The sequence below is a fragment of the Ornithodoros turicata genome, chromosome 5 (genome assembly GCF_037126465.1).
Source record: "Ornithodoros turicata isolate Travis chromosome 5, ASM3712646v1, whole genome shotgun sequence".
Lineage (NCBI taxonomy): Eukaryota > Metazoa > Arthropoda > Arachnida > Ixodida > Argasidae > Ornithodoros > Ornithodoros turicata.
In genome coordinates this window covers 40,121,588-40,134,866 of record NC_088205.1, presented here as the reverse complement: position 1 = coordinate 40,134,866, position 13,279 = coordinate 40,121,588, and the positions used below count along the sequence as shown (strand labels likewise).

Below are 13,279 nucleotides of genomic sequence, written 5' to 3'. Positions count from 1 at the left end.
ATTGAGAATCAGTACTATTGTAACAGTGAACTGCCAGATATAGTAAACTTTTTATTGGCTTCAATTTGTTGTTTGTTGTTGTGCTTAAGTTGTGTCGCCGCACTTACCCTTTCTCCCGTCATTGACCCGAACACAAGTTTTCCAGCTGCATCCCTCTCAAGCCCAGAACCTGTTTCACGACAACAATAAAGTAAATTGGTATCCAACTGGGTTGGGTTGAGCTAACAAGACATTTTTATCAGTTTAGTCAGTTCATAATTCAAATCAAACATAACATCAATCAACCTAGGCTTTGAAACTCCGACCAGTCCCACGACAGTATAACACACTTTAGCTCAGTGCTCCCAAATCACAGCCATGAACAGATATCAATTGTTAGCAACCTACCTACACATAATGTTTTCGCAGCCAGCTCAAATGCACTTAAAGGGCTTTTATCAAAATGACTACTTTGTTGCAAAACTGATATTATTTTTGGATTGAAAACAACACAAATAAAAACCTATACAACAACCATATTAAATGTCCTTCACTTGGCAGACAATTTTTTAGAACATTGTTCTACAAAAGCAGAAGTCACAGGAAGCTCCTGATATAATTATATCTTCATCTACTAAAAATGTGACCATATGGGCTGGCTGTGAACAACACCACTGCCATTTTTTAGATAAACACCACCATTAAAATGTTGGCACAGTTTCCTCTGAAACCGGCGTACGTTGCACTACCCCTGAGAGCAGTATGCTGCTGTGGCTGACAGACTGCTCAATAAATGCACACAGAAACACTGAGGTGATGCTCCACGGGTGACTCCAACATCTGCTTACCATATGAGACTGAGTTTGAGATCATTTCAGCCACATCAAAAATGCTACTTTGAAAATGGTTTTACAGCAGTTTTACGATCTTACAACTTTTTATGACACTCATGACTAAGGCCCCATGATTTCAATCGAATCTGCTAAAATTCGCGGAATCCTTAGTTTGGCACGGAATTTCGCGGAATCCCTTATTTAGCTCGAAATTTCACGTCATTTTGCATGGAATTTCGAGGAAATCAGATTGAAATTTCAACTGATCAATTGTAATTTTGCAACGTTTGAATATCGTAACGAACGTTGCCGCGCAATTTCCACCCCCCAACTTTTCTGACTTTTTTGGGGAGAAAAAGTGCAGAAATTATGCGAGTAAATACGGTAATTGGGTTTTGGAATGGAATGAGGGTGCTTGCTCCGAATTTAGCGTCTATTGCGATCAAGTATTTGTCAATTCCTTTGAACTCCGTAGATGCTGAAATATCTTTCAGCAGATATAAAATGATTGTAGGCGAAAGACGGCATTCGCTGTCAGAGGAGAATACAAGATATCATGTAATGCTGAGCCACAACATTGCTTTGAATCTGTAAGTTCATAAAATATTTTTTGTTTCCACATTATACCAAGAAACTAAAGTGCTTCCCATTTCAAGCAGCCGTTGACTCCTTGCCACGGAAAATCGCGCAATTTACAATTTGAATTTGCCACAGCAGAAAACCAGGGGACTTACTTACAAGGGTGGTTCCATAAGTTTCCGGCCCGAGGTAGAAAATGCGCGCGAATTTGAAAATGCGATTAAGGACGCGTGGCGCCATCTGTTGGAGGGCCGGAGCACCACCCTCAACCCTCTCCATGCTTTTGTCGGTTGGAGAGCGGCATTTCAAACAGCCAGGGTGCACTCTTCAGTTAAAATGGAAACAATCGAGTACCGCGCTGTGATAAGATTCTTGACAAAAGAGGGACTTTCGCCCAAAGAAATTAAAGCGGGACTGGACAACGTGTACAGGGAAGCCTCTCTGTCGTACACAACGGTAAAAGACTGGGCTAAGCAGTTTCGACTGGGGCGAGAGTCCTTTGAAGATGATCCACACGGTGGTCGTCCAGTGGAAGTGGTGACACAAGAAAATTTATCTCTTGTCGAGGAGGAAGTGCTGAGCGACAGGCGTCTGAAGGTGAAGTAAATCTCAGAAAGACTGGGGCTTTCCAAAACAACCGTTTTTCTCATCATCGGCGAGGGCCTTCATATGAAAAAGGTCAGTGCGAGATGGGTGCCACGACTTCTCTCGTCAATTCAAAAGCAACAGCGCGTCGTCTGTGCCAAAGAGTTTTTAGAGTTCTGTCAAGAGAACGAAGAAGAAATATTGAAATCAATTGTCACAGGGGATGAGACTATGGTGCTCTACTATGATCCCCTTTCGAAAAAGGAGTCGATGGAATGGTGCAAACCAGGAGAAGCACCTCCAAGAAAAGCCAAGGTCACACAACCCACAAAGATGATCATGGCAACAATATTTTGGGATTCCTCCTCATCAACTTCAAAGAGAGGAACACCACAGTGAATGCAACTTATTATGCTTCACACCTGCACCGACTGCGAGACACCATCAAGGAAAAGAGGCACGGCAGGTTGAGTCGAGGTGTCCAGTTGCTCCAGGACAATGCCCCTGTCCACACGGCTTCTGTTGCAAAGGCTGTACTGAAAGAGTCTCAAACTTGAAGAGGGATCTCAGAGGACGGAGATTTCAAAACGATAGTGAGGTGCAAGAGGCAGTTTTCCAGCATCTTGCGGACAAAGCTTCGGACTATTTTTTCAAGGGTATAAGAATGCTGGTTGAAAGATGTCAAAAGTGCATCGAAGTTTAGGGTGACTATGTCAAAAAGTGCTACACTTGTTTCGTGTCTATGACTATTAAAAGTTGGTCGGGCCGGAAACTTATGGAACCACCCTCGTATGACTTTGAAACGACGACCACTTTCACCAAAATATGTTTTAGACAACATGTTCTGGATGAATGCAACTAGCTTTATGACCCTGCTTTTCATTAATGGTGTCCACTGAATTTGAGGTCCTTATATTTTCATGAAATATGCTTCATGTTGCATTACTGTTCTGACAACAGTATTTTCTTTAATTTGTTATGTTTATTTTGGTTTTCTGAGGATTACCTTAAAACCGAACAACCACTCATCTGCCTTTTACGGATCTCTCCTGGAGGTAAAACAGTATTCTCTGTGATATGTTTGTGCTCACCTGTAGATGCTTTTTTGGCTGCACTTTGGTTCCCTTGCTTCTCTCCTATTGAATGCTTCACATTTTCTTCTTGCTGCAGTCTGTTTACAAGCCTTTGGATTTGTTGGTCTCGTTCCTCAAGTTTGAGGGAGTTACATTATGTGTAAATTTGTGCAAGAGTACAGTCATTCCCAGTATCAAGAGGCCCTTACTTCTGCTGATTCACGTTCATTTTGTTCCAGTTCTTCAAGCTGTGCATCCAGGTATGCAAGACATCGAAACTTGAGAACATATTGCTGATGCATATTTTCAAGTTCTTCTTCGAGACGTTCAAACTCATCCATAAATGCAGGTCTAGAAAAGATAGAAGGACAGTATTTTGCAGAAGAAACATCACAATTGTGCACATTGACTGAAACAAATCAGGCTAGTTTTCCTTCCAAACGTACATTTCATAATACTAGATGGATATCTAAGAAAGTCTATATATTATTAGATATGTTTGTGGCAATGTGTTGCCACCAGCGGGCAGTTGCCCAGTTTTTCCATGGGATCTTTTTTTGTCTTCTGTTTAGTGATCACATCACGTGTTTCATGCCATGGTTGTACTTGTTCTGCCATTAAAGCTTGGCGAACATTGTCGTTCATCATGTGCTGACCGCTTTTTTTTGCCGTGCTTACGCTCACTTTCTAACAGGTTATAGGCCCAGGGTACTGCAATAATGTCTAACACTGGACAAGCGTGTGGCTCAGCAAACCAACCAAGTAAAAAGTTAGCAGCAAAGCAGCATGGCATTGTCAGACGAGTTGAAGTTCTCTGAGCTCACATCGAAGAACTACGATGCTTGGTCTATACAAGCCAAAGCAGCACTGGTACAGAAAGGCTGCTGGGAAGTTATGAATCCAGGTTGTTCAGGAAGAGAAATGACGAATTACGAAAGGAAGGCCAACAACCAGGCCATCATTTATTTTTATTCGTTTATTTCCTTGGTGGTGGAAGACACGTTACTTAGATGACATTTGAGCCTGCCCTAGTGCAAGAGAGGCATGGGAAGTTCTGAAAGAGATCCACACAAAGTATGGACCGTTGTACATCTTGCAGTTGTTGCGTGACTTTGTTAACGTAAAGAAAAAACAAGAGGAACCCATGAAGGAGTACCTAAGAAGACATATAGATCTGCACAGAAAGTTATCCAACGGAGGATATGGGTTCACCGACAAAGATGTAGCCTTGGTAATGTTCATGGGCTTGCTTGAAACTTACGCACCGCTCATCCTGAAATGGAGCAAGACGAAGCCGCCCTCACAACAAAAGAGATCAAGGCGAGGCTTCTTGTTGAAGATAAGCGAAAATGGAGACGGTTTGAAGAACAGGAGATTGAAGCTAACGGAGACACAAGGGCCCTGGTGACTAAGAGGAAGTTCAAGGCAAGGTACAACAAGGCGAAAAATGACCACAGCGATCAACCTTCAGAAAAGAACTCCAATGCAGGAATTTCAACAAGATGTGTGAAGTGATTTCACATGTGGGAAATTCAGACACATTGCTAGAGAATTGCAATCAGGATTCTGTCGAGCATGGGTTGGAATCTCATGAGAGAAAGAGAGAACGTTGTATGCCAGAAAAGGGATTCATAAAGCACTGTGTGCACAGAGTGCAAATATACCAGGAAGATATGGTACTTGGACAGCGGAGCCACAGACCATATGACGCCCAACGCTACCAACCCTGCTCATTGGCTGTGGAAGTAGCCAATAAAGGGCGGGCCCTGAAAGGTCTTGAAAAAGGGCAAATTAAATTTGAACTTCTCTCTCAAGGACGTTAGGGCTGTGCGAATATTCAAAGTACTCGATATTCGTATCGAATAATGGTTCTGCACACTGGATATTCTAACCAAATGTCACTTTCTGGAATACTTGAATATGTTCGAAGTTTGAATGCAGGTGATGCAGGCACATCGTATTTGGGACAGCGAATTTCAGTTTTGCCAAACAGACGAGTTCAGAAAATCCCAGAGTGCTTAGCGTTGCTTTGAACTATGGGAGTTTACTAATACGAAAGAAACGAGTGGCCCCCAAACTGTTCCGACCTCTCCCCTACCGGTCCACTGTCCATGACGTGTCAAGGTCAGCGAAAGCGAAATGTGAAGGATTATGCTTCGTTCCCTCACTCAGCAAGCGCCCAGGACGCAATGCGTGCACAAAGAGCACTGGGATTTTCTGAACTCGTCTATTGGGGGCGCGCCATTTCCGCATTTGCAACGAATCCAATCCAATCCAAGCCTATCCAACTCTACCCAGCACCAAAGACGTCAGCACAAGCGTGCACGAATGAGCGTCGTCCACGTTTGAGTGCGTTGCAGTTGCAGTTTGCACATCTTGCTTGTGCAATTTCTGCAACGCTAAATGTAACTGATGGTGGAGTTGTCAAACTGACAAAGCTGCTGTGTTCGTCCAAGCATGTGCGATTCTGGACGCAGTTGTGTGTGGCGCTTCTTCACGAAAGCTTGCGCCAATGGGGTCTATGTGCAATGCTTGTAATTTGCGCCTGAGGACACCTTCGGGTACGACAACTCCACAAATTAACTATTTAATGAGGCACCCATCTTTGTATGAGGAGGTCGAAAGAGAAAAAGCCGCGAGGAATTACCAACAAACGGCACTGAAATTAAACGAAAGTGAAATGCGACAGCCCAAAACAACTGACTGCTTTTCTCCGAGGTTGAAGTCAACAGACATAAGATCAAAAGTTATGACGAAGAAGGTTGCTCTGTTTCTCTCACGTGGGCTGCGCAGCTATAGCGTGGTAGAAGAGAATGGGTTTCGTGACATGGTAGACTACACTATGCCTGGATACCAAATTTTATCCACAACGACATTTTCGAGGACAATAATACTGGAAATGTATTTATCGACGAAAGAGGCTGTGAAACAAAAACTGAAAGAAACCTTCCAAGGAGATGTACAGGATTTTGTCATTACGAGCGATGGTTGGATGTCAAGGGCTGGCGACGGCTATGTCTCACTTAGCTGTGATGTCGTAGATGATGACTTCAAGCTGCATGTTTATGCAATTGCATGCAGGCCACTTTCGGACACTCACAAGGCTGAAAATCTTCGAGAGCTAATAGCAAATGTAATGGAAGAATTTCAACTTCCAGAAGATAAAGAAATCTTCATAATCTCAGACAACGCAAGGAACTATGTATCAGCGTTACAGAACACTGACTGGACAAGTCTGCACGGTTTTGGACACACACTTCAACTATGCATCAACGACACAAAAATGCAGCTTTCTGAATTTTCAGAACTTTGCTTTAAGGCAAGACTTACAGTGGGCCACTACAAGAAGAGCTCGCAGGATAGGAATCGACTGCATCAGATTCAAAAGGCTATGGGAGCAGAACACTGTCTGCATGTGACTCGTTGTAGCAGGAGTTAAAATACCCTCTATGGCCCTCTGCCGGGGAATCCAAATTATTCCGCTCTATCGCAAATTTCGTTATATCGCATTTCGTTGTAACGAGGTTTGACTGTATATATAAGTAACAAAAAGATTAAACGAAATTAAAGATTACCAAAGGTAACAGCAAGTTACCAGAGGTAATTTAATGTAATCAAAGGCAATTAATGTCAATGAAAGGGAAATTGAGAGTAATTAAAGCAAGTAAGTGTAATTAAATGGAATTAAATTAAATTCAAGATTACCTCAGGTAACCTGTGGTTAACTTTGGTGATTAAAGGGTAATTGAAAGTAATTGAGGCAAATTAAAGGTTAATTCAATGGACTTACACATAGAAATTGAAAGTGTCGAACCAGAAATCAAGTATAGACTGGAAGTGGTGAACCGGAAGTCAAGTCTGGACAAGAAGTGGACAACCGGAAGTCAAGTATAGACCAGAAAAGGCACTTAATGCTAACGTATTTTTCTCGCATTTACCGCTAAATCGCCACTGATTTCTTTTAGGGTTATATCCGGTCGCGCCCGATATTTAACCCCCGATTCAAATCAGCAGAAACAGTGTTTGACCCAGTATTTCCCCGAAAACTGCAAATGCAAGGAGAGTCACTGAGACTTGTTAAAGGGACCATGAAACGATATTTGACAAGCCTATGATCATTTTCAATTAGTTTTTATGTACTAAAGTATTCAATATGTAAAATATGAAGTTGAAAATCTTTCAAATAGTGGAAATATTCGATATTAACCACGGCCGTGAATGGCAGCTGCTACGACCCGCCTGCAAGGCGAACTGGCTGTGACATCATATACAGAGGACGTTGCCGAATCGCGAACGGTCTTTTGCGAGCAAACTGCAAAATTCGCAAGCAAGCTTGCAAACTTTGCCATGAAATATGTTTTAATTTGACCTGGAGCTAAGATAGTATCTAATCGTTGACACAGAATCCTACCCAAAGTGTAACGTAACCGCTGATTGTCAGCATGGTTACCGGAGCACGTTTTCTTCTCTGAGCTTCCTCTTCGTTGGAAAATGTCTTTGTCGGTGGCCTTTTGGGAGCTGCTGCGTATGGAACGATCCCTGGACGCTGTGTGCACCGCATAACCTCTTCCTCCATCGCTGACAATTTGCGTTTCGCCATACTTCTACTAATTTAGACGGCAGATATACGATGTCGTTGTTGTCCAAACCAAAACCATGCACTCACGTGGTCCCGTGGGGTGTGTGCTCCTGGTCGTCCATAATTGGCTGAGAGGACTGGGCTTTAATGACGTAAGCCCGCTTTGAGGTATCCGGCGCTCATGCCCCGCTATTTTTACGATCGCTATTTTGTGGCTCAGTGCACTGAATACGGTTAAAGTCTATGTGTGTATGATAGTGAGGGGTCATGAGAACCGTTTCCGGCAGAGTACTCGGAATTCAGAAAATCATTTCATGGTCCCTATAAAGAGAAATTTTCGCCAGTGATAAAGCTAAAGTCAATCAGCATCCTGCTGGCATTTGCAGTCGAAAGAGGGTGGGCTACGCATCACAGCTGCCTATCTGAATGGGCCGTTAGAGGAAACAATCTACATGGAGCAACCTGCCATGCTCTACAAATGAAATAAAAACAATGCTTGTCTTTTGAAGAAAAGTCTATATGGATTGCGTCAATCAGGACCACAGTGGAGCCTACGACTGGACGAATTTCTGAAAAGCATGGAGCTAACGAGATAGAAAGCTGATTCTTGTGTTTATTTCAACCACAAGGAAGAAATTATTGTAGGAGTATATGTGGATGACATACTCATCTTGGCTCAATGCAGAAAAAATGTCAAAGCTTTCAAAAGCAACATTGGAATGTTACATTTTGTCTTGAAGAATGCAAAGACAAGGAGACGAAGGACTCACTTTGGATCAGACAACTTATGACGAAGAAACATTAGAAACTTTTGGGAAGAATGACACCAAGAGTGTGTCTTCACCACTGGATCCCGAATGAAGTTCCAGACGAGCACCTCCAAAGGCGATCACGCGACGACTTCGTTCCACTACAAATACCATTAAGGTGCCGGCGGGTTATTATTCGCCTCTCCAGCTGGCTGCTCGCCGCCTAGCAGACCCCAGCAGAAGCATTGAATGAATGATAGTAACAGCAGATGACAGGTACATTTCGCGCTGACCCGAAACTGCCGCAACTTCCCTTTGTGTGCGATGGAGTTTCCTGGCTTACAGAACTCAAACAGCAACAGCACTGCTCAATTTCGCAGTGCAAAACTACTGTGGAGAAGAATATTCAATGTCGGGAAGAGGAAGAGGAAAAAGATACTATCACAGGAGCGGCGTGAGCGCCTTGCGCCAAAGAGGTCTTATGGCTAAATCCTATTCACACATTTGTAGCACTCCTGCATACATCTTTACAAACTTCTAATGTGGTTGGTAGTGTTATGGTTTTGTTTAATATCCATGGTATTCATTCTTCCCCAGATAGCTATTATTCACTCTGACTTTGCTCTCAGCTGAGATTTCACAACAAATGCACAGGGATACAAATGTACTGTCTTACAAATATTTAGTGTCCCCTTGCTTGCAGTTTGAACACTGGTTGGCTTGACCTCTAAGGCAAATATATAGGCTTCAATATCTTTGTTACCCACAATGTATGCAGGTGGAATTATACGGGACAGCGACATTGGGATAACTGTGTAATATTATGTGTAACTTCGGAGTGTTTGCCCACCTGACTGATTTCAAAGTGAGAAGTCTGTTTCGATTTCTCTCAAGTTCCAACTTCTTTTTCTCAACTTTTGCCTCCAAGTTTGCTTCATCAGCTGAGACAGTTTCCATCCTGGCATGAAGTTTCTTAGTTTCATCCTGCGAATATATAAATAATTAAAAATAAATTAAATTAAATGAAATAATAAATACTTAAGAGGGCATACCAGCTCTCCGTCCCAATGTATTTCTTATGGAACAGTTTTTATGCTTTTTCTCGATAACCGCCGTGAAGATTTTGATGCTGGTGGTTTGATCATAAAGAGGAAGACGAGATGAAGAGCATTACGCTACCAGATTTCTCATACATGTCGTATGCATTTTACGGCGACGTCACGAATGCAAAAAAAATACACAATTTTTCTCCTTCGTCTTTGAACAGGTTTTATTAAACTTCTATAGACATTTCGAAAACAACTTTCCATTTACTTTCTCTGGAAATATTTCAGGAATCGATAGACATCAAATTCATATGTCTACCACTTTCCGTTTTTATAAAAAAGCATGAAACGTGAGTACGGATAAATACCGTCTCAAAGCCCCGTAAACCACGTCATTCTGTGTCGCCCTATAGCCGTAGCACAGGAAAAACCGCGGGGAACATTTTGACCGTATCCATCTGCCGACCATGCGCGCCCACGCGCACTGTAGTGCTCCCTCTCTCCTCTTTACTTTCATGGACAGCGGACTTAGGGCATGGCCTTGGAGACCAGAACAAAAGCTTACTTAGCTGCTCGTAAAGGGATTATCCTCAGCCAGCATTGTCGGGGGGGGGGGGGGGGGGGAACGTTGGGTCGACGAGCCAGCATTGTCACGGCCCGTGTAAGAGACCACCGAGACCAATAAACCTCCTCTTTTTTCGGTGCGCTTATAGAGAAGTGAGATGAGTTTATTAGCTTGACATGAAACGTAAATTTGCTCGATTTTGCCGTTTCGGGTTTGTGCTTACTCAGTCAACTGTCTCATAAGGCTAACGAGAATCTCTCGTGTTTACGGTTAGTGGAAGGCCGACTTCACAAACATTTCAGTAACGTTCAACAGGACTGCCTTGTAATGTTCGTAATGTTGAAACAGCCAGCAAGCGGATTACACACAGATAAATGTTTCTTAGGATAATGGTACTTAGAACTGCAGCTTTATTTGTCGTTTCTCTTTCTTTCTTTTATTGATCGATTTATTTTTATTTTTATCTTTATTATTATTTTTTGTTATATATTATTATATATATTTATTTATTGGTTCACGCTCCACGTGAACCAATAAGAAAAATGGATCAAGCGGCCGCTGCACAATTATTTCCGCCCACGCAATGAGCAACAGTCTTTTCCGGAACCCAAATTGACTATACTTGACTTTGCTGACCAAGAGCGAGGGAGGCTCCGCCCCCAAATGGTGCGCCAATAGGACGACTCGGGAGGCGGAGCGACGTAGCGTCTGCTCTTGCCTAATAGATGGCGCATCGGTAGCGCTCGGCATGGGATATGTGAGCCGCTGTCGTCTGCTTCTTCCGGTAGAGCTACGACCTTAAAGCCTCTGCTCTCGCGTAAGAGATGGCGCAACATTGGCGCTCAGTAAGGGCACGTGTGGTCGCCATAACTTTGAGCCTCGACCTTGAGACTGGCCGGTAACCTAAATTCCGATGACGCGGCGATAGCAAACCATAGTGCGTAGTTTTGACGATTATGCTTCATGGATGTGTCATTACATTACCAAATTTGTGGCCAGTTCGACGTTTCGCTCCGCTCTTTTGCGTAAACATTGTCTCAGCTCATGAAAAATGAAAGAAATATTTGTTCTACTCCTCGCACTGAAATAAATCATTTAAAATAATTGTACTGTGTGTTTCTTTTTTCTTTTTGCAAGTGGGTATGCAAGTATGTAAAAAGGAAAGAAATGTTGCTGCTTGTTCTACTCCTCGCACTGAAATAAATAATTTAAAATAATTGAACCTCTGTATGCAATAAGGGGATAAGTCGAAAAATCTCAAAATGAGAAAAAGGGCCTGATATGATTGTCTGTCCCATTGACACACATGCATTTCCCATTTTTTACCATGCGGTAGCGGGCCAACAAATCGCAAGGTCCTAAGTTTTCATTGGCAGGTGCATACTGGTATGTAGATGTCATTGCAACAAAAATAGTAAAAAGAGGATAAGTCGACTTATCCCCTTATTGTATACAGAGGTTCAATTGTACTGTGTGTTTCTTTTCACGTTTTTTTCTTTTTGTAACTAGTTATGCAAGTATACTGCGTAGTTTTGACGATTATGCTTCATGAATGTGTCATTCCATCACCAAATTTTTTTGGCCAGTTCGACGTTTCGCTCCGCTCTTATGTGTGAACATTGCCTCAGCTCATGAAAAAGGAAAGAAATGTTGCTGCTTTTGTTCTACTCCTCGCACTGAAATAACTCATTTAAACTAATTGGACTGTGTGTCTCTTTTTTTTTTTGTTGTTGTTGTAAGTGGTTACGCAAGTGGGATGACGCCGAAATAAATCATGTAAAAATAAAACGTTCAAAAATAAATCTCTTAAATATCAAATTTGCAAAATAAACTCTTCAATATAAATCATGAGAAAATCCACGCTGTCGAAATAAACTCCGAAAAATAAACTTTGAAGAGTAAACGCTTCGAAATAAATCTTTTAACATCCATCGTCCCTGATTGGTGGACAGCTGACGGCTCTACGTCCGCCGCGGAAAATACCGGTAGTACCCTCCTCGCGCTTGAGGCTAGCCAGGGCTATAACTGTGAATGATGATTTCGGTACACCGGAAGTAGGTTGTCTGTCTATATGTGATCCGTGACAAGTTTTGCCAACTTAGTAGGGGGGTGGGGGGCTGATATCACGATGCCCGATATGACGGATGCCCGGGAGCGTATTATTCGGTGAAGTTCTGTTTTAGCAGTGCGAGTAACGCGCGACATCGGTGTAATATAGTCTAATATAGAGCCGACTATCAGGAGAGTTTGGCCATTCTTTGGTATGTTTTCTGATTTTGCGTTTCTCTTTTTCGTGTGTGTGCGCGCTTTCTTGGCCTTTCTTTTACCAGTGCGAATGACTGTCGCCGCGCAATCCGTCCACAGCGCTCAGCTGGCTCAAGGATCAAGAGCATAGCTGGGTAAACTACTTCTAAAATGTAATTAAATTACATTACTCCAGTTAGAATTTAATTAAATTACATTACTCATTACTGCAATTGAAATGTAATAAAATTACTTTACAATTACTACGAAAAAGTAATGACATTACAAAGTCATTACTTTACCATTATTGGCATACATGTTCCCGAGTTTGTGGAAGGCACAAGGGACACACAAGTTGACGAAACTTGCCTTCCCCGAAATTCGAGGAAAAAAATGTATGCTTACAATGTATCAACAGTTAGCTTGTACTCTTCTATTTGTCTCTTCTACATGTCATGCTAGTGTGGCACGTATGACATATCGTTCCACAATGTAGAGATGAAGGAGACACAGTGTATCACGACAACAGGAAGATTGTCAGGAGGATGGGGCCCGCAAACAATGGTTCTCCAGGGCTACAAACTGTTGACCTAACAACGTTTGTTTGTGACTGCCCTGCCTAAGGCAACTGGCTCGTAGAAGGGAATTGACGTTCCACGTGCCGATTGAGTGCGTCACCGTTCATAGTGCCGTTGGAATTCTTTTCACCTGCCAGTCCCCCAACTCTCTTTCTGCCAAGTGCCAACACAGAACACACACTCGATTCTTTTGTAAAAAGTAATGAGTAATGTCATTAAAATTACAGCCCAAATGTAATTAAATTACATTACAAACTACCTAATGTCAAAAGTAATGCGTTACATTACAAATTACAAGAAAAAGTAATTCATTACTACCCAGGTATGATCAAGTGTGCGTGTCCTGTATTCATACGCGCATCGTCGTCATCACTTTTAAGCTGGATATTTCGAAATCATAAGTTGTTATGTAGTAATTGATAGCAATACAAACATGAGTAAGAAACATGATAATAGTATGTTTCGCCGA

General features: G+C 42.4%; 1 protein-coding gene across 1 annotated transcript in view; it reads right to left on the bottom strand.

Moving 5' to 3' along the window:
• Nucleotides 1-13,279, bottom strand: part of LOC135394397 (clusterin-associated protein 1-like) — a 70,421-nt gene that overhangs the window by 16,517 nt on the left and 40,625 nt on the right. Inside the window, exons 7-10 of the mRNA XM_064625126.1 lie at nt 9,228-9,361; nt 3,259-3,400; nt 3,068-3,182; nt 108-169 (exon numbers count right to left, since the gene is read on the bottom strand). Coding sequence (XP_064481196.1) covers nt 108-169; nt 3,068-3,182; nt 3,259-3,400; nt 9,228-9,361 — 453 coding nt within the window. The remainder of the gene's footprint in view (nt 1-107; nt 170-3,067; nt 3,183-3,258; nt 3,401-9,227; nt 9,362-13,279) is intronic.